We start from the raw sequence: 25,102 nt of genomic DNA, 5'->3' as shown, positions 1-25,102 counted from the left end.
CTTCAAAACGATTTTTTTTCATTTGCAGTCAGCTCATGAGGCTGGAGAAGGCAATGGCAACCCACTCTAGTACTCTTGCCTGGAAAATCCCATGGACAGAGGAGCCTGGTAGGCTGCAGTCCATGGGGTCGCTAAGAGTCATACACGACTGAGCGACTTCACTTTCACTTTTCACTTTCATGCATTGGAGAAGGAAATGGCAACCCACTCCAGTATTCTTGCCTGGAGAATCCCAGGGACGGGGGAGCCTGGTGGGCTGCAGTCCATGGGGTCGCTAAGAGTCATACACGACTGAGCGACTTCACTTTCACTTTTCACTTTCATGCATTGGAGAAGGAAATGGCAACCCACTCCAGTGTTCTTGCCTGGAGAATCCCAGGGACGGCGGAGCCTGGTGGGCTGCCGTCTATGGGGTCACACAGAGTCGGACACGACTGAAGCGACTTAGCATCATGAGGCATCACTTATTGAGCTTTTTCACTTTTCCAATTTGTTTCAAATGCCCAGGGACTGTAGAATGGTCGATGTTGAGTTCTTCAGCAATTTCTCAGGTAACTGTAAGAGGATCAGCTTCTATGATAGCTCTCAATAGGTCATTGTCAACTTTTGATGGCTGGACACTATGCTCCTCATCTTCAAGGCTCTTGCCTCCTTTGCAAAACTTCTTGAACCACCAGTGCACTGTATGTTTGTTAGCAATTTCTAGGCCAAATGTGTCATTGATATTGTGAGTTTTCTTCCCTACTTTACCACCCATTTTGAATTTGAATAAAAAAATCACTCAGATTTGCTTTTTGTCTAACATTTCCACAGTCTAAAATAAATATAAAATAAACAGGAAGTAATAAGTCATTAGCAAAAAACATAAAGCGAGAACTACATGTTAAAATGATGTATAACACAACCACATTTATTAAGAATGTATTCCGATATCAAACAGCAAATTTCAATAATGCAAAAACTGCAATTACATTTACACCAACCTAATAAGTCCCGGTTGTTGCCTGTATTATTTCTACTTCTGAATGCAAGGTCAATACGAGTAGATTCTCTTTTCTTTGTTTCCCTAAAACTCATGTGTGGTGGCTTCAGCTGGCAGGATACACCTAAGATTACTGGCTGAAGGAAGAAGCCCAGAAACGAGCCCCTTCTCTGTACACATGACACTGAGTCTGAACACATCTGTTCAGGCTTTTTTCCTGCCAGATTAACAATATCAAGTGTTTTCCCCAAAGTTAATTGCTTTTTCTGTACTATGAAAATGATAAGCTGTTCTCTAGGAATTAAAATTCTGTTTCCTCAGGATGAAACCAAGAGCTCTCTCTATGAGTACCTCCCAGGTCGCTCTGGTCTCCGGACCCTACCTGTTGGGAAGCAGAGGCGACCTGCTGGATGCTGGCCACGGGTGTCTGCTGTTGGACGACTTGAGGGAGTTTTGCAACCTTGGACAAAAGGAAAAAAGCCAAATACAGAGGCCAAATCAATGTGTGCACGAAAAGAGATTTCTCACCTTTCCTCTCCTTCTCAGCTCTTAATGCAAAACAAAAGCAAACAAAAAAAAAACAGCGGTCAGACGCCACAAAATAGCAACTCTCAAAGTGTGCTCACCTGGAACTCAGAAAACTGGTTATTGCACTTTTGCACTGAATAACAATTGTCTTCCTAATCTGTAATCATCTGTAACCCGAGGCTTTATTGGTCTCATATTTCAGACAGTCACATTTTTCTTTTACTAAAAATTTCTGGAAGTTTATATGAGAGAATTAAATGGAAGAAGGAACATTTGGGTGCCATTCCAGGTGTGCCTCCACTGTGAAGTGCCCTGGACCAACACCATGGTTCAGCCCAGAGATGTGCCAAAAAGTGGTTACTTCGTCATTTTCCTTCACCACAACTGAGACATTCCTCTTTATAAAACAAAATTTTCCACCTGATGGTCACTTTTTGTAAACCTGCATATCGTGCTGTCCTGACACAATAAGGCAATTTAGGCCACCAGTCTACTCAGGGCTTCACGGGTACTGGCTCACAGAAGCAGAAGGGGCTCCCGAGTGGGCAGCTGCTGGGGGCCGTGGAAACCCTGCTCAGGCCTCTAACTGGTAGAACAGGGATGAAAATAAGTCTTGCCCAAGATAATTCTAGAGAAAATGTGAAATTATATGATGTACTTGCAAATAACAAGCTCCAAGTAAATATGAATTTTCATTAAGAAATTAAAATTAATCAGAAGGCATTTACTAGTTTGCTATAACTTAAATCAAAAACTGTGAATGGAATTTGCTGAGATCAAAGCAACTGCTGACTGAACCCTGTGTGCTTCCTCTGACAAGAAAGATGGGCAGTCAGCTGTTATATAGCACACGGGCCACAGCTCAGATGGGCAGACACTGAATATGCTGAGATGCCGTGGATAAAACTAAGGTGACACCTATTTTTTGTTTTTATTGTACCCTAGCTCCTCTTTATTTTTTTAATTGGAGGATGATTGCTTTACAGTGCTGTGTTGGTTTCTGCCATACAATGATACGAATCAGCCATACCTATATAAATATCCCCTCCCTCTTGAGCTCCCTCCCACCCCTCCCCTAAGGTGACATCTCAAATGCATCAATAAACTTGCAGATAGTCCAGAGCTCCCAGTTCCAAAATCTAAGCAAAGAGGGGAGACCCCAAGCCATGACAAGGCTCCCAAGACCCTGTGCTGCAGGTGAAGCCTTAGACTGGGTTTTCACCACCCCTCGGATGTGGCAGACAGGAGACGCATCTAAACCCGCTCTCAGGAGGGCCTCATGCTGCCCCCTACAGCTGCAATCCTGTCACTCAAAGGTTCTGTGAGGAAGTCACTTGTCTGAGGCCTCAGGGCTGGGCAGGGGAGGAGGAGACACAGGCTGAGAAACCAAACCTTCAAGCCACAAGCTCATGTGGTCCTGACTGCACCCACAGAAGCCTAGCAGAAGAAGAACCTACCTTCCACCCAAACCTGAAAGCCTTCCCACAAACAAGCTTCAAGGGAAACTGGCTCACAACAAGACAATTTCTACAAAGACAAAAACCCCAGAGTTCCTGAAGCAAGAACAGTGGAAAAGAAATAAGTAAAATCAGATGAACCTTGACTTCAAATAGAGGAATTACCATACACCCACAAAATAGTATGCTGCTCTGCGCAGCCTGAAAACACGTATGTGAACAAGAAACTACAAAGACCAAACAGATTTGAGATAAAAACAAACAGAACTTCTAAGTATCACCAAAATTAAAATTTAATGGGCAAACTTTTAACAGCAGATTAGACCTAACAAAAGTGAAAATCATTGAAGTGGGAGACAGGTTAGAGGACATTACTCAGAATACAGCACAAAGAGACAATGAGAGGAAAACACAAAGACTGAAGGTACACGGAGAGTGGGAAACGGAGCAGAGGTGGCTTCTACTGAAATACGGTTGGTCAATGCCAAGGTTCCAGGAGATTGACAGATACCAAGCCAGGGCATCATGACATTCATAAAACACCCAGGACAAAGAAAGGCACTTTCCAGGTGGTGCTAGTGGTAAAGAATGTGCCTGCAATGCAGGAGACACAACAGACGTGGGTTTGATCCCTGGGTCGGGAAGATCCCCTGGAGAAGGAAGTGGCAGCCCACTCCAGTACTCTTGATCGGGAAATCCCACAGACAGAGGAGCCTGGCGGGCTACAGTCCATGGGGTCACAGAGTCAGACAGGACCGAGCAGGCACACACAGAGTGTCGTTGTAGTTTGTTGCTATAGGAGGTGTTTGTCCAGGTTCAAGTACTGCACCAAAAGGCCCCAAGTCCCAGCCTGTCTCAAGACCACCAATATTTCTCAAGCAGCAATTATACACAAGACACTGGGCTAACTGCTGAGATTACAAAGATGGACAAAGAAAAGATCTCAAAAGAAAACAAGAAAAGACAAGTTACATAGAAGCAGTGACCCGCTAGACAAACATCTGACTTCTCATCAACAACAAAAGACCAGGAACAGGGACAGCTGAAATAAATGTTCGTCTAGAATTCCACACCAAGCAGAAGTATCTTTCAGGAACAAGAGTGAAATACACGCGTTTTCAAACACTACAGGAAAACTCCAAAGAATGGACTTCAAGCAGAAGAAAAGTAGTTTTGCATGAAAAGTGACGATGAAACAGGAGAGAAGGAAACTGTGTGATCACGCAGTGTGGGTGCAGAGGCTGGGGCCACAGTATGATAGAGCAGTGTCCAGAGCAGAGCCGAGATGGGGCTTGCGCTGCTCTCTGAAAAGGTGCATCTGCACAGGGACATTTTAGAATAACCACTTCAGATAACTGAGAGAAAACAAGCAATTTTCAAACAAGTAATGGAGAAAAAGCAGAATGATAAAAATAAATACATAAATGGAAGAAGAGAAGACAAGTAAGGCAGGAATGAAAAAACAGAACAAGCTGAAACCCCAAACAAAATGGACGCTAAAGGCCACCCTTCCAGGTCTCACCACAAAGGCGAGCAAAGCTGTCACAGGTAAAGGACCAAAGCTGAGATCCAGGATGAAGGCAGAGCGGCAGCATCCACCCGACCATTTGTGTTATGTAACGTGTGAAACAGAGAAAATGGAAGAGGGAAACGTGCACCAGAAAATTCTAATACAAAATGGGCAGAGTTCTCAGTCTGAGGCAGAGCAGGCTGCCAGACCAAACATGCTTCAAAGTAACACAATTAAAAAGTTTAATTTCTGTGTAGCTAATAATAAAGGAGATCAGTCCTGGTTGTTCATTGGAAGGACTGATGTTGAAGCTGAAACTCCAATACTTTGGCCACCTCATGCAAAGAGTTGACTCATTGGAAAAGACCCTGATGCTGGGAAGGATTGGGGGCAGGAGGAGAAGGGGACAACAGAGGATGAGATGGTTGGATGGCATCACCGACTCAATGGACATGGGTTTGGGTAAACTCCAGGAGTTGGTGATGGACAGGGAGGCCTGGCGTGCTGCGATTCATGGGGTTGCAAAGAGTCGGACGTGACTGAGCGACTGAACTGAATAATAAAGGGCTTCCCAGGTGGTGCTAGTGGTAAAGAACCAGCCAGCCAATGCAGGAGACCAGGGTTCAATCCCTGGGTCAGGAAGATCCCCTGGAAATTGCAATCCATTCCAGTATTCTTGACTGGAAAATTCCATGGACAGAGGAGCCTGGCAGGCTATAGTCTATGGAGTCACAAACAATTGACATGACTGAAGTGACTTAGCATACACACAATAATAAAGAACCTAATATAAAAAGGAAAAATAGAAAGGAATATAAGGAAAAATGGATAAATTCGAAATCAGAATGGGAGATTTTTTTCTTCCATTTTTTGAACACACCATGCAGCATGTGGTGATCTTAGTTCCCTGACCAGGGAATGAACTCATGCCCCCTGCATTGGAAGCATCGAGTCCCAACTACCAGGGCTCCAGGGAAGTCCCAGAATGGGAGCTTTTAATACACCTGTCTCATAATTGACAGAATAAACCTGACCTGGAGGTGACAAAGGGAGCCCACAGCCACACCCTGCACCACCACAAACCACGTCTCAGCACACTTCCCTGCAAGATCAGCGCTGGGCCTGGGCTGGAGTGTGAAGTGCAGCGGAGGGTTTGGCGCAGGTAAGGCTGAAGGTCAGGACGGAACTGCTGTCCCGGGGCTGGAAGAAGAGTTGCGGTGCACAGGAGGGTCTCAGGTATCGGAGGTGCACACCTCCAGGGAGCCATCCTCAGGCAGCTGGGATGAAAACTGTGCATGAGGGGGAGACTCGACTCCCCTGGTGTCCAGTGGTTAAGAATCCACCTCCCAATGCAGGGGATGCAGGTTTGATCCCTGGCTGGGGACTAAGATTCCACATGCCCCAGAGCAACTAAGCCCGAGCGTTACAACGCAAGATTCCAAGTGCCGAAACGAAGATCTGCCGCAGTCAAAAAAACATAATAAAAACAAACAAATAAAAACCCTGCGCGGAATGGCAACTGACTACAGATATGAATCTGGACTCATCAGTAGAGATGGGCTCACAGCCTCAAGACTAGAGCGACTATGAGGAGAGGGGTGCAGACAGAGGGTTTTTAAAAAGACAAAACACCAAACAACCAAAGGAACAAAAACTTGTAGCCAACTAGATCAAGAAGGGAATTTTCTTATGTGCTGAAGGATGAGTTTAAAAATCGAACCCTGTAGAACGACCATAGAGAGAGCGATGTGGCTGAGCTTCCTGTCTGTGCCTACCCTGCAAGGCCTTGTGAGCACGATGAGGCAGGAAGAACGGGAAGGAGGAAGGGGAAGGCATCACCACCAGGACTCACAGGTGACAGTGTCAACACAAATGATAGAAGAACAAACTGAGGCTGCAGGATTCAAAAGGCAACACACACAGTGCCCTAGAGACACATAAAGAGAGGGAACTTACAGTAGAGCACCAGAAAATGCTATTACTCAGGAATAAACCCAGGATGTGCAATAAGATCCTTATGGAAAAAAATCAAGAAACTTACTTGAAGGACCTTTAAGAAGATTTAAACAGTAAAGGGTGTCTCACGTTGGTGAATCTGAAGTCAAGGCTGTAAAGATGTCTGCTCTCCCCCAAACTGATCTACAGGGTCAATGTAATTCTAACAAAAACCCCATCAGTTTGACTGTGGTGTGAACACTTAATATGCTGACTCAAAATTCAGAACTTCTGTTCGTGAAGTGAGTGAGAAGATAAGCTCCAAGCTGGGAAAAGTGTGACACAGACCTGAAGGTGAACACCAGGATGTACAATTGCACCGGGAAGCCCCGAACAGGCTTGCCCCTTGGCAGGGGCCCCGACAGCGGATTCACCAAGGACAGAATCACACGGCCGCTCGAGGAAGGCAGACAGCAGGCCAGGCCGGCATGGGTGGAGGCCAGGGGACCACACAGCACCTCAGCGGTGTGTGTACCCAAGCCCCACACCCCATCCCAGACATTACATGTGGTGCTTACATGCAGGACCCACAAGATGTGTGACACTGGGCTGGGCAGCACTGGGAGCAGCAAAGGGACAGAGCTGCTGTCCTGCTCACGAGTTCCTGAAGCACAGGGACAACCACGAGCCCTGGAGGGGCCTCACCAGCACAAAGGCTGCCACTGCAGTGGGACCTTAGCACGGTCCCCAGGCCGCACTGTGGGGCCCCACAATGCTTTTCATGGGGTGCTGATGTGTGGTATCCCCTTGTTCTACCTCTGAGTGCCTGTCTGCCAAGTCTGCTGTCAGTCCACAGGCTCCCTTCTGCTCACCTGGATCTGGGTCTGCACCTGCTGGGTCCCGGCCAGTTTCTGGGCCTGGGAGATGGGTGTGGTGAGAAACTGGGTTTTAAGGGCTGGCTGGGTGGCGTAGGTGACCTTCTGTGGTTGGCCCTGAGCAGCAATCTGCTGTGCCGTGATCTGAGGAAAGAGACCACCCAGGGTTAGAGCTGCGTCCCTGTCTCAGAGCCGCCAGGCCTCCTCCTGGGCCCTGCCTGCCCCCAGGTGCCCACAGCATTGACCACCCCAGCTCCAGGCCCTACCTGCCCACTGCCCCCACCCCCGGCGCCCAGTCCTGGGTCATCGCTTCCTCTCCTGGGAGGACCCCTCACAACCCAGGCTGGGCTTCATCTCCACATCCTCTTCAGAACCTGGGGCCACATCAGCTCATCAGGTGAGTGAGTGAGTGAACTTGACAAAACAGGAGACACACGTGCACAATTTCTCGAATCTAATTTTAAGAATTTGGCATATGCTCAAACATATTTAGGACAAATAAAAACAAACTATGTGCACAATCTTTGTGCCTTTAGTCTGATTTTTAGCTTTCCCTGCCAGGAGAATTTAAATACTCTTCAAAAAGCCATGCGTAATATACAGACCATGTATTTGGTTACAAAGTCACCTCCATGAACAAACATTTTTAAGGTCTCAAAAGTCTTCTTTCAAGTCAGGTGAACATACAAACCAGCACTTTCCTAAAGCCCTTCTTCTCTCTTTTAGATGTTGGCTAAGCCTCCATGCTGACCCAGCCCTGCCTGTCCAGTCACAGTGCCTCCCTGCCCAGCACTCTCCACCCACAAGTCACTTCATTTCTCTACGCCATCAGTTTCTAAGAATGGGTGCCAGTGCTCACAGAGCCCTCAGCACACAGAGCCAATGTTCCAGCTCCGGTTCAGACAACACAGATACAGCATGCAGTTCAGTATAAGCAGTCAGAAATCAGCATGACGATACATCATCATCTGTAGGCCAGGCTTCATGCCACCGGAAGCAGAAGGGGCAGAAGCGCTGGGAAACAGAGTGCCTCGCACTCTGCTCCTGCTCGTCAACACGGGGCCTGTAAGTACAGCCCCAAACCCCCGCCTCCAAGGAGGACTTGTTTTTGGGAGTTGAATCAGCTCAGAGCTGCTTCCCAGCCTTCTGAGTCAGGGTATCACGGACACACCAACGACACCCCTCTCGCAGTACCTTTGTCCGCTGTCTCTCCCCTCCCTCCGTTCACCCTCTGAGCATGAACGCCAGTGTACACACACTCTCTCACACGGACACAGTCCTCGCCTGGCCTCTTGACAGCTCGACAGCTGTGGCCTGGCTCCATCTGTCTGGTATACCCAGGTGGGTCACCCACAATGAGGTACATTCGTGTCCTGGAATACTTCTGGCCCCTCCCCAGTCATGCAATTCCACAGACCGAGCCCATCATGGTTGCCCCCACAAACCCTCAGCGCATGGGGGTCCCTCTCCCTCCAGGGCGAACCCCAAGACCATCCTCTGTGCTGCCCAAGCCCACCACCATAGGATCTCCTGTATGAAGAGGCCAGGCAGCTGGGCAGGGCCCGTTCAGGACCCTCTCCACCTCTGTGCACCCAACAGTTGGCAGCAGGGCCCAGCTTAAATGAAGAGGGGATGACTAGGGACCACAGTACCTTCTGCTGGACAGCGGCAGGGCCTGGGGCAGCCTGCGGCTGGATGGCCTTCTGCTGCTGGACGGCTTGCTGCTTGAGCTTCAGCAGCTGCTGGACGTGCACGGGCTGGGCCACGACAGTCTGTCCTGTGAACACCAAGCAGATCATTTAATCACGAGCACCAGGGACGGACAAGTTCTCAGGACTCACACTGAGCTCAGCTTCAGTGATTTCTACACAGAAAACAACAGCCTGGAACGGTGTTGAGACAAATAAAGCCGTCCTTTATGACCACTTTAAATGTTTCTGGGTTCATAATAACATTCAGACTAAAGTCTGGGAAGTTGAGAATGTTAACGGTTAAATCAAGGGACACCTCCGCTAACACACACCGTGACACTCACGAGAGGGCTGAGCGCCATGGCTACTACAAAAGGCTCGTCAGCCCCACTCAAGGCTGTAAGCAGGGGGCAACGTGCGGGGGAGCGAGGGGCGGTGTGAGACAGGCACCTGTGGCTTTCTGCGGCTGCCCGATGGCCACACTGATCCCAGCAACGTTCATGGGCAGGGTCGTGACGCCCGGCGAGGAGACCACAGCTGCTGGCACTGACACCACTGGGGGCTTCGCCAGTGCCACCTGGGCTGGCTGGGGCGCTGGGGCCTGCATCTGCCCTTGTGCCTGCAGCTGTGAAGTGGGGACCCGGGTCTAGACAATGAAAATAATGGGAGAGTCCAGAGATATTCAGGATTCCGTGCATCTGCAAACATTTCCCACCAGAGGTCAAGTGGTGAGAAACTGAAAAATTCATGAAGGTGCAATGTGGCGGTCAGCTAATGGAAAACATCTTGCTGTGGGCTGCCTACGCTCCCTGAGCATCACCAAGAGACACAGGGGGCAGGGTCAGAAAGCCCCATGAGTGCCTGGGCACACTGCTGCTCGGCCACGGCTCCTGTCCTGTCCCACAGGGCGCATGCATCTCTGCCTCGCCCTCCACCTCAGAACCTCACAGCAGCCCCAGATTGCCACGTCTCCTAGTCTCATCTCCTAGCCCTCCAGCGACAACCCTTACCACAGCCTCCCAAGGGCCACCCTCAGTCCCCATCTCCTGAGACTTCGTTATCACACTGCTTCCAAACACTTCTTAAGTTGTATTTTTAAAAAGGAAAATGGAAATAGACCCGTTTTTACATGTACACAAACTCAGAAAAAGAAAATATGTCTTATCTGTATGGCTTGCTGGGAAAGTGTGCAAAATGAGATGAACTTTAGGTATTTTGTAATCTGAGTCTCTTCCTTTTGTAACAATCCTTTTTCAAAGCTGCGTACTATTCCACCGTGTACATGCTGTACAGTCTAGTTAGTTGACTCCTTAGTAATGGCGATTTAACTCTCTCCTAACATTCCCAATACGAGTTTGTACATTTATCACTTTGTACTTGTTCTATTATTTCTTTACAATGTAACAGAAATAGAATCACTGGGTAAGATAATGTGCACGTTTCTTAGCTCAACCGACTAGAACTCTCTCCAGAGGGAGCCGGTTCCTGCCAGCAACTCCCATTCAAGGAATGGGCTCCCCAACCTGGCCTTCGAGTGTGATTACTACTCTGCTCATTTGAATTGGCATTTTTTGTGAACACAGGCAGCACCAAGCTTGCTCTCACAGTTTTTATCCACTTCTGTCCCTTCTCTTACAGACTTAGAGTGAAGCACACGAGAAGCAGAGGCTGGACCCCCAAATTACAGCTGTGTTGTGGGTGACGAGTTGTAGGATCTGGGTGTTACTAAAGGTGTGTGACTTGGTTTCTGCACCTGCAAAATGGAGTTAACATCACAGCATTCACTCCCACCTCAGCATCAATCAGGTGACAGGCAGAGAAACTCAGGCAGTACCCAGCCCAGAGCAGGGTTCCTAGTGCTAGATGTCACCAGGTGTGACAGAGTCTGGCCCACCAGACACTCCCTCAACTCCTGCTGATTGTGACTGACCGTCCCAGACACCCCTCTCCCCACCAGCATCATCCCCTCCTTCAGAAATCTCCGATGTATCTCCGTGACCGCAGAGCACTGCGATCCCTGAGCCTGGCTCTGGGGCCTCGCTTGCCTCTCTGCCTCCTGCAGTCTCCCCCACCTCCCCTCTGCCCAGCAGCACAGGCATACCTTCCACGTGCCAGGTCTCATGCTCCCCTCATCCCCCACGTAAACCCTGCTCTCCCTCCATGGTCTGGCTTGCTCCCCTCCTCCCTGACCTCTCAGGCCACCACAAGCTTTGTGACACTGATGTTCTGGAAAGCGTGACTGTGTAAATGTTTCCCGTACGTGTGCTGTGCTTCGCCCTCTCCAAGGAGAACTTAAAGTTCCTGGGGAAAGACCGTGTCTTTACTTGTCACTCCACCATCATACCTGCAAGGGCTTGAGCAAGCAATAACAGTTCAGTTAAAACGTTAAGAAGACGCTGCTCTGGAAAAACAAGCGTATCAACGGGAACTTACGAGCCGGGCCACCTGGAGGTTGGCCACGGTGGTGCCCGTGAGCAGGGCGCCGGGCCTCGGGGCCGTGACCGTGGTGAGCTGGGGGCTCTGCTGCTGCGTGGGCTGCGGGGGCTGGACCTGCACTTGAGCCGCCGGCTGCGGGGGCCCCGCTGGGGCCTGTGCTGGGGGCGCCTGCTGGGGCAGCTGCAGTTTCTGCTTCTGCATTTTGATCAGGTGTTCCTAAAACCCAGATAAAGTAATCTGTTCATCAACATTAACTGTATTCCACTTTGTATATATCTTGGTTTTAAGTTACTGTTCTACCACCCATTAAATATTGAAGAAAACAGTTGCTACTGTGCAGTCTGCAAACAATCCTCCAGGCCTTTGCCAAACATTTTTTAAATGTTCCTTTATCACTGATGAAAACTAGCAACAGTGATTCTGACAGATCAGCAAACCTGTAACAAAATTTCTAGGTTCTGATCACTTGTAAACAAGTTAATTTAAATCTGCAGTACCATCAAAAAAATTTTTAAAGTCTTAAAATAGTAGTCCTTCTTAAAATTTTAAAATGTATTATAAGCAGTAGCTCTAAATTTTGTATTCCAACTGTCTCCAAGTGAAAGTTTAATTGATAAATAAACCCATGTCTTTAAAAGAAGTCGAAATAACAAAATAAAAATATTCTAGGGAACAAAAAATTTTTTAGGAAAACTGATATTGAGTTATTCATTCATGACTATCAGATCTCTTTCAAGATGCTGAAAAAGAAAAGGACTTTGCAACTGGTTTAGGAGAGGGCAGGGAAGAGAGCAAAGGAATCAGGTGCATGAGTGCGTTAGCGGGGCTCTCAGCAGCTGAAAGGGGGGAGCAGGGCACTGAAGGCCCTGCCATCATAGAGTGGAAGGAGCAGGAAGGTGGGGGGGAGGCAACAGCGTGGGGAGCGGCACAGACCCGCTCTGACAACTCGCCCCTGCTGGGCTGGACATCCCTAATTCAGCGCTGCCCATCAGCATTCCGTAGCAATGGACATGCTCTGGAGCTGGGCTGTCCAATGAGATGGTCACAGCCGTGTGTGGCCTTGCACCCTTGAGCTGTGGCTGGTGTGACGGAGGATGGAAAGTTAGCTTGGTCACATTTTGTCTCTGTGGTGTGCACTCGGGTGCCCCTCCAGGATGAAGTCCTGGCTAGTGCTTGCAGGCCCTCAGGGCCTTCTGGCACCCTGGTCCCCTCTGTCGACCACGAGAGGCAGGCCGAGGGCAGGTACTTACCGTGGCAGCTCCGACAGCCAGCTGCGATTCTAAAAATACCATCTCATTTCTATTACATACGTTTTTCTGGCTTCTTTCTATGTTGAGTATTAATGCTTTTCCATTTGTGGCAGTATTTCCTTTTAAAATGAATGTGTTTGCTTGTATAACAGCGCAGGTGGCACAGAGATTAGCAAAATTCAGGAACATCAGTACTCAAATGACTAATACTGAGAAACAATAATGCAAATAAACTACTCCTATAGAAACCAAGTCTTCACCACCTTGGCTCTTAAACTGGAGAGGAATGCTTTTCACCAACATTTTCTCAGGCTGGGAAAAGGGTCCAGTGGCCTTCAAGTTCTCCCTGGAGCCTGAGCTGCTGCACACAGCACAAGCAAGCAGGTGGGAAGATCCATCTGGAAACGGGGATTAAGGCCTCAGAGAGCTGGGAACAAGCTGGTTGCGTGATCATGGAAGCGGCCTGGTAGGCAAGGTTGTTTCTAAAGACAATACACAAACACTTCCCACATAAAGATGATGGCAGGTTGTGCAGAACACACTCTGAATGACACGACACAACAAGGCGTCATCACAAAGGGGGTGTCAGGGTTTCTAGAAGATGCTCACCGGTGTCAACTTGCCCACAGCCTTGATCTGTGCCGGCGACTGGGCCTGGCCTTGGATCTGCGGGACCTGCACCTGAGAGGCCTGCTGCTGCTGCTGCTGCTGCTGCTGCTGCTGTTGTTGCTGCTGCTGCTGTTGCCGGAGGAGCTGGAAGTGTGCAGGTGAGATGGTTTTTCCCGGGAGCTGGACCCCTGTGGCTGAAGAGGTTGTCTAGTGAGACCGCAGCCCCCCGACACACACACACACACCTGAGCCCTCAGGAGCTGTAAGAGCAGGGCAGGTCACATAGGAAACCAACCCTGCCTTTACCTTGGGACACCTGAGTCACCAAAGACCGGGTCGGGGTCTGCACGGGGGTCAGGCTGGTAGTGACCACAGCCGAGGCCGTCACTGAGGTGACCGCTCGAACACCCTGAGTCGGTGCCAGGGACACCAGGTCAGATGTGGCCGTGGCTGGGGAACCAACTGCTCGAGGCTGGGTGTGGACCACCTGGGCAGGAGCAGAGCCTCCCGAGGTCTGGAAAAGGTGAAGGGAAGAGAACTGTCAGGCTGCTTCGCGATACTCAAGACTCTACAGTCATCGGGTAAAGAAAAAAGGCCACAAAACTGTAAAACCTAGAAAACAAAGCCTTCTGACAGAGTGCTGAGAGACCTGTGACCGCAAAACCTATGCTCTGGGCTACAGCAGGTGGCAACACGCAGAAAAGAAAGATTCCCTCCCCCATCTAATACACTTGCCCTGTGCCTGTCCAAGTGTCCTCACTCTAAAGACCTTTGGTTTCCAAGAAACCATCTAGATGCCCATGTTTATCCCTGCAAAACACCCTAGCACCCTACTCCCCACTGTCAACCCCAGCCAGGCGTGGAAGCTGCAGCCCTGAACCTGCTCCCACCCACTCTAGGCCTCGTGGCGTTCTGGCTGAAGTAACTGCTCAAATCTTTTGTCCATTAAAAAAAAATTATTTTGTCCACTATTAAAAGTTGTTCATTTTCTTACTGTTGATGCAAGAATCTTTATATATTTATATATATATATATATATAAAAATTCACTTTGGGCTGGTGTTGGGTTTTCATTACTACATGGGCTTTTCTCTAGTTTCAGTGAGCGGGCTTCTCATTGAGGTGGCTTCTCTTGTGGAGAACCTGCTCTAGGGCGCACAGGCTTCAGTAGTTATGGCACATGGACTCGGTAGTTGCAGCTCCTGGGCTCCAGAGCACAGGCTCAGTCATCGCGATGCAAGGGCTTGGCTGCTCTGCATCATGTGGGATCTTCCCAGACCAGGGATCAAACCTGTGTCTTCTGCATTGGCAGGAGGATTCTTTACCACTGATCCACCAAGGAAGCCTGGAAGAATCTTTATATAATCTAAATACCAGTTCTTTCTCAGGTATATTTTCCATGCCTTTGCTTTAATTTTATTAATAATGTTTTCCAAAGAGCAGAAACTCTTGATTTGATGATGTCTCATTTATCAATTTTTTCATAATTCACAGGCTTTTGGTATCTTAGGAAATCTTCACCTAAACCAAGGTAGCAAAGATGTTCTATTTTTTTTCTATAAATTTTATAGTTTTGGGCCTATGACCCACTTTGAGCGACCTTCTATATACAGTAGTAGTGTAACAGGTCAAAGTCTATTGCTTTGCATATGGCTCCGCAATTTCTCCAGCACCATTTGTTGAAAAGACTGTCCTTTCCCCACTGAATGAACTCCTCCAGCACTTTTAGCAAAAAGTAATCAACTATGTACATGTGGGTCTATTTCTGGACTCTCTATCCTACTCCATGGATCTGTGTGTCTATCCTTTTGCCAACACCATGCATCCATATCACTACCAGCAACATCTGCACAGCAAAGACATTTTTCAAAACTCAAGAGGCGCCTTCCCTACTGGTGGTGGTGGTAAAGGATGCACCTACCAATGCAGGGGACACGGGCTCAATTCCCTGCTCCGGGAAGATTCCATAGGTCAACTAAGCCCGTGCTCCGCAACAAGAGAAACCACTGCAATGAAAAGCCTGTGCACCGCAACTGGAGAGCAGCCCCCACTCGCCACAACTAGAGAAAGCCCTCGCATAGCAACGAAGACTCAGCACAGCCAAATAAGTAAATTTTTAAAAAATACCCAAGAAGGACATCACTCTATTTGCCAAATGCGCTGCTGACTCTGAAGCAGCTTCTTCTCATTCGGGGCACATGTTATCTTTAGGTCAGAGACTAAACTGGAACTCAGGAGGTAAATGTAAACTTGTCAATTTCAGTTGTTCACGTTTGCCTTTTATGGTGAAACACCACAGCCCAGCAGGTGTATCTTCTGGTTTCACGCTCAGGGCTTTTGCCGCTCTGTGTCATTCCCTCTGCCCAGGTCTGGCCCCTTCTCACTTCCTACTTGTGGGCCTAGATATCCCAGAAACCCACCACCCTGCCTCGTGCCCAATCTAGCACTGTCCACTCCTATACTTGTGCAACGGACAGAGTCCACTCACAGGCTAACCTGTCAGTATGGCACGCGGGGTACCCCATCCATGGGGTCAGAGACACGCTCTCACCCGCTTCCTCCTCCTGGAGTCACGGTAGGGGATTCAACACCCTCTCCCTCAAAAAGAACAATGTGGAAACCATCCTCTGCACACCTGAATGTTCTTGGTATTTTATGAAATTCAGACTAGATCAGTATTTTCTATACCAATGGAATTCTTTTTAAAAAACCAGATAACTTTGGCAGCATCCTAGGTCATGCACATCACCCAAAACACCCAGGAGCAGGGACAACTCACAGTTAAGGCTCCAGGTGCCACAGGCGAAGCCAGACGCTTGTTAATGGACTGGAAGGTGGCGGCGGGGACGCCAGCGATGGTGTTCACGATCACATTTCCACTCACGGTGCCTGCAGAGAGAGAGGGTGTGAGGCAGGAGGATGGGAGAGAACTCACCTCCAGTTGTGGCATCTTACCCGTGAGGCTTCTTACCCGCGGGCATGCTCGTCCCTGTGACAGATGTTTTGATAGCTCCTGCCTGCTGAAGGAAGGAAACCATTTGAATTTCAGGTCAAGTTCTCCCCTGCGCAGATGCTCCAAAGCCTTCCATTTCATCAGGATAAAATTCAAAGCCTTAATCGCGGTTACTCAGACCACATGGCCGACTTTAGTCCCATCTCTCCCCACACACCTACCCATTCTCCCACCTCCTCCCACACTGCTGGGTCTGTGCCTCAGTCACCAAGCTCCAGCCATGCTGATCCTTTTAACCCCATATCTGTCAAACTCAGGGCCTCTGTGCTTGCTTCTTTCCATTCTTCTCTGACTAGTGTCACTTGGCTACAGGCTAGGCGCCAGCCCTGCAGAAAGTCTTCTTGACCACCTACCACTGGGCAGAGAGCAGCTCTCACACCAAACAGGTGCTTAGTTTTCTGAACAAGGAAGGACAAAGCTGTCCAAGTGCCCACAAAAACACCACTGTGGCAAATGCAGTAAAGAACACGAGGAGGAAACGACCCTGTATAACAAAGCCATCCCACGCCGGGCAGTGGTGTCTTCCCACGGGGGATTCTTATGTGTCACCATGCACAGAGTGAGCACATGGTAGGGCACGCTGCTTGAGACCATCAGATACCGTTCTTTTCTAAACACATTTTACTGCCTCCCTCTCACGGTGCACAAGCTTCGGGGGGGGGGGGCAGGGTCGGGAAAGGGAGGTCTGCACTAACTGCTCTGCAAGTCTGCAGAGGTTGACCTCTTCACAGTTAACACTTCACAAAGCTCTAATCCCAAACTTCCTGTCTCCTCCACCAAGAAGAGCGGCCTTGCATCCCACATCTCTACTGAGCTAAGCAGCCCGGGGAGCAGAGCTGGGCCTCTGTGGGGTGACTCAGGTGAAATAGCCACTTCCTCGAGGGGGGAGACTGGGCCTCTGAAGGGCTTTGCGCTGGAAGCTGCGGGACCCCTTGATGGGTGTGCTGGACCCGACCGACCTCCCTGTTCCTTCTCACCAGCACTGCGGCACTGCCCACCGTCGTGATCGCAGAGGGCGCCTTTGGTGGGGGTGGCGCGGGCTGTGCAGGGGGCTGTGCCTGAGCCTGGGGCTGGACGGCAGGCGGCCCCGCAGGCTGCTGGCTGGCCGTTGCTGAGGGCTGGGGCAGAGGCGGAGGCGGCTGCTGGGGCGGCGGGGGCTGCGGTTGAGGCGGGGGCGGTGGGGGCTGTGTCACGGGCGGCTGCTGTGCCTTCTGCTGGTCAGCCAGCGCCTACAGGGGCAGGAAGGAACAGCGTCATGGGAAGGAGTCGGCCCAGCAGACCACCCCAGCCCCTCTGGGCCCTGCCCGCCCACTGCACCATACCTTTTTCTCCTTGGCAATGCGCTCTGCCCGGAGGGACGCGACCTGAATAGGAGGCAGGGGTTTGTCGTAGTTGATGCCACTAAAGACGAAAAAAAAAGAGAAATGTATTTCAAGTTCTAAAGCAGACAAACATTCTAGGAACCCAAATCCCCCATTTCCCATCCTGCCAAGTGCTGGGACATGACTCCTACAAAGCCCCACAGGCCAGGGTGCCTGGCGGGCCAGCCCTGGGAAGGGGAAAGGATGCCCTTCCAACAGGAACTCCCAGAAGGTGGGCCTGGGCCTGACTCCCCTCTGCAGCGGTACTTGGCTGGGCGCCCAGGATATCAAGGTGCCCCAAGCATGTAGGGACAAGAAGGCCATTCAGCACTGTGCCCCTCAGAGCAGACTGCCTGCCTCTCCACCCAGCACAGCAAACTGCTCACCCCACCTGCCCTGAGCATCAGCCCTCCTCCAAGGGGCCTTCAGGAGAGGTCAGCCGGTTACTCACCTAGTACTATGAGCACCCGATGGTCCTCTCCAACCTCTCACAGCACCCTTGTTTCTGAGGTTCCTGCACCCCCTGCCCCCCATGACAGTCACAGGAAGGCTGGCTCTGCCCTGTGCGCTCCCTCCACGTCTCAGGGAGGCTCACCAGCATGGCCCAGATGCTGTGCTGCACCTGTCTGGTACCTCTGGATGCCAGCCCTCCCACGTCACGTGTCCCCAGCCCACCCAGCGCTTTGTCTCCCATCCTCTGACCACCCATGTCAATACACTCAGTCCCCCAAGGCTGCCCTGCAACCCATCCAGCTGCCCCTATATTCAAATAAAGATGCAAAGACAATCTGCACCGTGAAGAGACACAGAGAGGGGCTGGGGTGTGAGCTCCCACAAGAAAAAGATGACATGTGAGAGTGAGGCAAGGGGAGAGGCCAACATGCCAGGGGAGACCAACCCAGATGGAGCGACCCACGAGGCAGAGCTGTGAGGCAGGGACTGCCGGGGCACATGGAGGGGTGCACAGCACAGGCCTGGGCGCTTGGTGCGGCTGGGAGGGCCGGGACTCTTAGCAGGTACAGGCCCGTGTCCGGCAGTATCTGCAAAACCTGCTTGGTTACAAGGGAAGCTTAAGCCCGAGTGGCACCTAGTTCCATCTGAACTTGTTCTTTCCTCCACGAATTTTAAGAAGGCAAACACACAGAAAGTGGCAGGGATTTTATAGCCAATACCCAGATGCCAAGCAACTCAGACTGCACAGTTCTCTGTCACTGCTCTTTCACACCGACCCGTCTTGCTACCCATTTACCTAGTCATTTTTTTTTTCTTTGCAAAATTTCAAAGCAAGAACACCCACCCCAACAGCATATATTTTCAGGGAAGAGCCAACAAGACATCTGCCAGCACAGAGAAGCTGAAGGAGAAGCCGCTCTCCCTCCTGGAGCCCGTCACACTGCAGGCAGGATACCCCCTCATCATGTGAATGGGGACACCAGCCAGCCGGGCACTCTCCATCTCAACACCACCCTCAACTGATGCCTGGACACACTCTCTGCACAATAACTCACTGAACTTGTAGAGTTTAAGAAAGCCCTAAAATGAGGTCATTTTCAAATAGTTAAAAGTGTATCACAAACACAGTAATACCTTTCCGCCAACACAGAAGCGTGCTTAGGGTTTTTCTGAAAGGGATTCATGCCAAGCCTGCAACACAGAAAGAGAGAGAATTACTGAACAAAGGAAAACGCAAAGGAAGGGAAGGCCAACAGTGAGAACAAGCCCCCACTGACTCCGCACGGCCAGCACTGGGGGACACAGGAAGCGTACAGGGGCTTGATGGGGGGGCTCCTCTTCCCGGCGGTCATCTTCATCAAGTCAAAGTGGCTCGTGTACAGCTGGGTGTGCGTGGCGTTCTCGTCCTGGGCGTACATCTGGCCTGTGCGCAGAGGACGGTTGTTCTTACTCTGAAACAGAACAGGGCAGCACAGCAGTCAGACACTGACCTGTGAACGGGGTCCCCAACTGGGAGCCTAATGTGAAACCACTGAGCCCCTTCTTCCTGACCTTCTCTCTGGGACTCAACACAGAACAGCAATGACACAGCGGCCATCATCCACCAACCACACTCCCCAGCCTGTGCAAGGCCTCCTTGCTCATCCCTGGAGGAAGAAGGGGATGCCTCCAGCTGGGGAGACAGCAGTGAGGCCAAGTGGCTGGGTCACATGGCAAGCCACCGACAGCCAGGAAACCTTGACTGTGATCCACCCCTGGGCACCGGCTTGCCGTTCCAGGGCCCTCTGGCCCCCAGTGGACGTGAAGGACGGGACTCTAGCATTATTTGTGTCTGGGACTCTCTCCTCCATGAGCCCGATGGTGAAACCAGGCACCTCCTTGCTCCTGTAGAACTTCAGGGTGGTCCCTCCCAGCCTGCAGGCCACCCCACAGAGGCTGAGTGAGTCCCTCCTGTAGATGTAACACATCTGACCACCCCTGCTTCAATGGGTGCAAGCAGGTCGTCCATGTAGGATGCCTCTATGGACTAGCGCTCTAACGCAAAGTAGCAAATCCCCACACGCAGGAGTGAAACACCTTGGACACTGTGTGCCTGCCGGTCACTGGAATACGGTTCATTTCTAACCTCACTCTATGCTCTGCTGCACAGGCACTTAATAAGCTTTCCAGTTTATTCAGAACACCACCTTCAAACGCTATAAACGACCTTTGCCGTTTTCTTTAGCTTCACACATGAGCTGTAACAGAGCATCAAGTTTCAGCTTGATGATTTACCATATCCAAGTTATGACAATTGTTAGAAATGCTTCCCAAATGGGCCTGACACTGGAAGCCCTGTTGATAAAAGCATCGCAAAATGGTGTCCTGAGGAGACTGCTTTTCTGGTGATTGTTTTCAAACGAGGAAACAAACATGTCTTATCCGGAGACAACTGTTTTTAGAAAATTGAAAACTTGAGATTTGTTAAAGGATGCTTATAGAAAAAAAGTAAATAACGTTCATGAATTAGAAACACAGGAGCAAACTTCATCAGAGCTCAGGATGTCTACTGCTGCTACATCTGCCTCGGCCGGTCCCAGGCAGAGATGAGGTCATCGCTCCTGTTCTGTGACTGGACATGAGGACCATCACCCCAAAGGCCACAAGCTGCAGGCCCAACACTGCACACAGAGGCTTTCTACATGGAGGCTGTGGACCCACTCCCAAAGGCAGGAAGGTGATGACAGAGCAGATGGAGAAATGGCAAGAGACAAAGTTCAAGGGGGATGAGAAAAGGTGCCACAGTGGAGACATTCTCAGCAGCCATGGTGACTGTGGGGCTGGGTCTCCTGATGACACACCACGTCTGCAGTCAGTGTCCACAACACCTGCAGCTAGGACCAGGGTGTCTAGCACCCATCAACCCCCTGCAGCAAGGCACTGAGGTGGCCGCACGGACAGACCCTCCTTCACGTCAGGTGACCGCAGAGAGCAGGGGCCCTTCTACTCACCGAACCCGGGAAGGAGAAAGCCCTCGGATGGCACCGGGGCCAAGAGATAGCACACAGAACTTTCTAGAGGACACAGCAGTGCAGCAGCTGCCTATGAGGTGGGATCTCAGCACCCAGATCACTGCCGGCAGTAACTATGACCGAGCCACCCCCTCTCAGGGCCTTATCCAGCACTGCACACCCTCACCCGCCTCTGCCTAGCCCTCCAGCCCCCATGAGCCTCACCTTGCCCTCCTCCCTGGGGATGAGCACATTCTCGTAGCGGTTCCGGCACTGCTTGGAGGAGCGGTAGATGCGGCTGCAGGAGTTGACGACATCGCTGACCAGGTCCCAGTTGGGCGTGTGGGCCGGGGACACGATTGTGAGGTTCAAAGGCAGCTCAAGGAGCTGCTTCACGGCCTGGAGGATCGGGTTCAGGACCCGCAGGTCAAGGCCCTGCCCGTCGGACGCTCCCCGCCGCCCTCCTGCCCCAACCCCCTGTTCCAAGGGCCCCAACGACAGGGCCAGCCAAGGTCGGGGCCTCGGACTCACCTGCAGCAATGCCCAGTCCTCGCTGATGAGCCACTCGGGGTTGTCCGGTCCAGACTCAGTGGTAGGTTTGGCAAAAGTCGGCAGAGGCTTGGCAAACTGCGTCTGCTGCTTCAGCAGAATGTTCTTCTTCTGCTCCTTGCCCTCCCGGCGGATCTTCAACATGCCCGGGGTCGCGCGGTCAAACAGTGACCTTGGGGGCACCACAGCCTCCCCATGCCGCTGCTTCTTCTTCCTGCCTGCAGCTGCACGGAAAACAGCTTCAGCCAGCAGGTCAGCGGGCCAAGGTGGGGAGCGGAGAGGCCGCGGGGAAGATCACCGAGGCCACTGGCAGCCGCTAGCCCTCTCCCGGCACGGAAGCCCACCTGAGGGGTCTGTCTTGTGTCGGCGGCGCTCCTTCCGCACGTACACGGGTGGCAGCTTGGACTCGGGGATGGGCGTGGTTTCGTACATGAGACACATGACCGAGTCAATGTAGATGTCGTTGTCGTCCTGGGGGGGTGTGGGCGGCGTCCAGAGCTGCGTGCAGGAGGGACAAGCCTGAGCTGTGTGGCCACAGGGGCAGCCAGCCCAGCACGGAGGGAGGCAGGGGTCTGGGGGCATGGGGACACAGGTACTCACCGGCATGACCTCCGTCTGCCCGTCAGCGCCCTCACACACAAACTCCTGCGGGAAAGGGGGAGGCTTTTCAGGTCCACGCAGCTCTCGCTTTGAGCTGCGAGCAGGTTCAACTATCTACCTTCATGTCAGTTAATAAGCCTTCGAAACAAGCACGCAGCACCGCTATTGCCAAGACCTAAACTGCGCTTCCATCACAGCCGACATGACGGTGGGGAAAGCCAGCAGCAGGGAACAGAAACCCTCTAACCCGGTGCCGGACCGAGACAGGCCCATCCCGCCGGCCCTGGGTCTGTCCCACCGGCCCCCCGGTGGACAGGAGGCCTGGGGGGGATGCCCGTACCGCGCTGTAGGCATCCTCCCGGGTGTAGGTGAGGAGCTGCTCCTGCTCCTGCTCCAGCCGCGCCCTGGCCTCCTGCTCCCGCAGGCTCCGTGCATTCCGGGCCTCCCACTCACGCACGGCGGTCAGCACAGCACCCTGCGGGAAGACCGGCCATTCCCATCGCCGCCCTGCACTGGCCCCCGGCCCCTGGCCCCTTTTCCTCTTCCCAATACATGACCCTCTAACCAAGTACCGAGCTGCTTCAAAACCAAGGAAAACCGCCTGGTGTTGGGTTTCTGAGGCTTTGCCCATCTGATCAGTTTACATACGGGTGGGGTTTGATTTTAATGCCTTGAATTCTGGGCGAGTCACGCTTACTTCCAACCCAGTTTAACACTGAAGAATTTGAGATTCTCACACGTGAAGATGGTCAAAAGTACAATCTCTTACCTCACTACTTCTCTCCTTTTCTTGATCAATGGAAGTATGGAATAATTCCAGGTAATTCAAAGCATATTTTTCAATTGGTGTGAGCTGTTTCAAAATGCATTTTTTGAACAGAATTAATAGCAAGTTCACAAGGATTTAGCTCCTCATATAACCCCCCACCAGCACCTGAATCAACATAGTGACTGGTCTTGGTCAAGAATGAATAAGAAATGCCTCACAGAAAGGTCATGTGCTTAAAATATTTAGGTATAAAGAAAAACTGAAGTAGAAACCCAGAAGAGAAAACGCCCAAACCTGCCCCATGAAGTCCGCTAACTCCTCCAGCTGCGAGCGCTCCTCGTCCCACCTGGAACTGCTGGAGTCAGGCGACCTGGGCACGGCCTCCTCGGCCGGCTTCTGGGCATCCTCCTCCTCCAGGTACTCGATGCTCTTGAGGGCCTGTAGGACGCACATGCTGCGTGGGGTGACTTTAATATGCTTTGAACACTTTAAATAAGGGGTCTTGGAAAAGAGCCACGTACAGACCTGACTACACGCCCACACTGCACACTGAGCCCCACCCCCACAGCGATGCGTGTGTTCCTCGGACCCCCACACACCCTGGGGAAGGGCCTCAGGACACAGGCCCACACGCACAGCAAGGCCCCCAGACTCAAAGAACAGAGCAGGATGGGGTGTCTCGTTCCATCTCACACCCGACACCCACCTTCCTGCCCCAGTCCCACCACGAGGGCACTTCATGTGACACAGGCCCTGGTCCGTGGTGTAGACAGAAATCAAACCCCCAGGAAGACAGTCCTTGGCACCACCGTTCAAGAAACGCAAATTAGACTAGCAGATGCCACGTGCTCCTCTCTTGACAGTCAGGAGGTATACCTGCCAGGGCCTGGCAGATTCAAGACACACACGGTCACGTGGGGGGTGGTGGTGGGGGCAATCATGTAGCTTAGAGGATTCAGTTAAGAACTGGCACCTCTTTTCAGGGCAACTAGGCAAATCTTCAAAGTTTAAAAGGTAACCCAACCTCACACGATACCCAGAAATTATTTTCAGACAGACTGTCCATCTAAGCATGAGGGATAAAACACTGAAACATCTAGAAGAAAGTAAAGGAGAACCTCTCAGAACGCAAAAGCATCAATCACTTGACAAAGACAGTGGCATTAGAACCATGAATTTCTGCTCACAGAGAGAGAGTATTAAAAAAGGCAAACCACAGATTGGGAGAATATATTTTACACGTATCCCACAAAGGCGTTGCACTCAGAACGTAGAAAAAATGCCAACAAGCCACTAAGAAAAAGAGACAATCCAGTTTAAAAAAAAAAAACACACATACAGAAAAAGATGCAAACGAGCATCTCACAAAAAAGTACCCACACTACCAATGAACATCAAGCTCACCAGCCAAGAGCAAGCTGCAATTCAACCAGAGATGCGCCCACATGGCCCCTACACCTGCACCTCTGAACTGGTCCCCAGCCCAGTGTCAACACAGAGCCAGATAATAGTCCTAAGCCACATGTCCTTGGGCAGCCTGTCTCCATCACCCTTGACCCCCGGCCACACATGACTCCTGCTGTCCAGATTCAGAGGTGCTGTCCCTCCACCCATAACACTCCTAGACACTGCTCATCACACCATCTCCATGAGGTGATGGTCTGGCATCTCTCCTGTCACTAGAACAGAAGCTCCGGGGAGGACGAAAGGTCTTTTTCCAACACTGTACCCTTACTGCTTAGAACAGTGTTTGACATACAGTGTAAGACAACCCACCAGAACATTTCAAAGAACCTGTATGTTGAAAGAACATGTCAAGCCAACGTCTCTAAGTCACACTAAGAAGCAACAGCAAGGGTGTGTGACACACTCACATTCCTCAAACACTCGTGCCTTTAGACCTCACATTTTTCTTCCAAGATCCATGTAAGATTTTTACCAATGGTTAATGATTACCTCCCAGAGAAGTAACCTACTGTTTCCCCACTATCATTTCTGTTACGAGGTTTATGTTATGATGTTTCTTTGGGTTTGCAGGGGGGAGGCGGTGGCGGTGTTTCTAAAGTTGAGAGTTATGTTTTGTTTTTTATCTATT

At 50.9% G+C, this 25,102-nt stretch overlaps 1 protein-coding gene across 13 annotated transcripts in view; it reads right to left on the bottom strand.

Annotated features, from left to right (window-relative positions):
* EP400 (E1A binding protein p400) overlaps positions 1-25,102 on the bottom strand; it is a 103,237-nt gene that overhangs the window by 4,083 nt on the left and 74,052 nt on the right. For 12 of the 13 annotated variants that reach the window (XM_081541748.1, XM_081541750.1, XM_081541749.1 and 9 more), the window contains 20 exons: positions 23,302-23,445; positions 23,008-23,091; positions 22,579-22,713; positions 22,239-22,283; positions 21,983-22,136; positions 21,621-21,862; positions 21,315-21,488; positions 19,414-19,550; positions 19,234-19,290; positions 17,608-17,686; positions 17,263-17,514; positions 16,244-16,292; positions 16,052-16,161; positions 13,580-13,787; positions 13,274-13,467; positions 11,412-11,630; positions 9,429-9,624; positions 8,940-9,064; positions 7,285-7,431; positions 1,365-1,442 (listed from right to left, as the gene is read on the bottom strand). In XM_081541748.1, coding sequence (XP_081397874.1) covers positions 1,365-1,442; positions 7,285-7,431; positions 8,940-9,064; positions 9,429-9,624; positions 11,412-11,630; positions 13,274-13,467; positions 13,580-13,787; positions 16,052-16,161; positions 16,244-16,292; positions 17,263-17,514; positions 17,608-17,686; positions 19,234-19,290; positions 19,414-19,550; positions 21,315-21,488; positions 21,621-21,862; positions 21,983-22,136; positions 22,239-22,283; positions 22,579-22,713; positions 23,008-23,091; positions 23,302-23,445 — 2,829 coding nt within the window. The remainder of the gene's footprint in view (positions 1-1,364; positions 1,443-7,284; positions 7,432-8,939; positions 9,065-9,428; positions 9,625-11,411; positions 11,631-13,273; positions 13,468-13,579; positions 13,788-16,051; positions 16,162-16,243; positions 16,293-17,262; positions 17,515-17,607; positions 17,687-19,233; positions 19,291-19,413; positions 19,551-21,314; positions 21,489-21,620; positions 21,863-21,982; positions 22,137-22,238; positions 22,284-22,578; positions 22,714-23,007; positions 23,092-23,301; positions 23,446-25,102) is intronic. The other variant, XM_081541754.1, reaches the window with a different exon arrangement.

This window comes from Giraffa tippelskirchi, chromosome 11 (genome assembly GCF_054371585.1).
Source record: "Giraffa tippelskirchi isolate mGirTip1 chromosome 11, T2T-mGirTip1v1.2.pri, whole genome shotgun sequence".
In the NCBI taxonomy this organism is placed as follows: Eukaryota; Metazoa; Chordata; class Mammalia; order Artiodactyla; family Giraffidae; genus Giraffa; species Giraffa tippelskirchi.
This window is presented reverse-complemented; position numbering and strand designations above follow the sequence as displayed.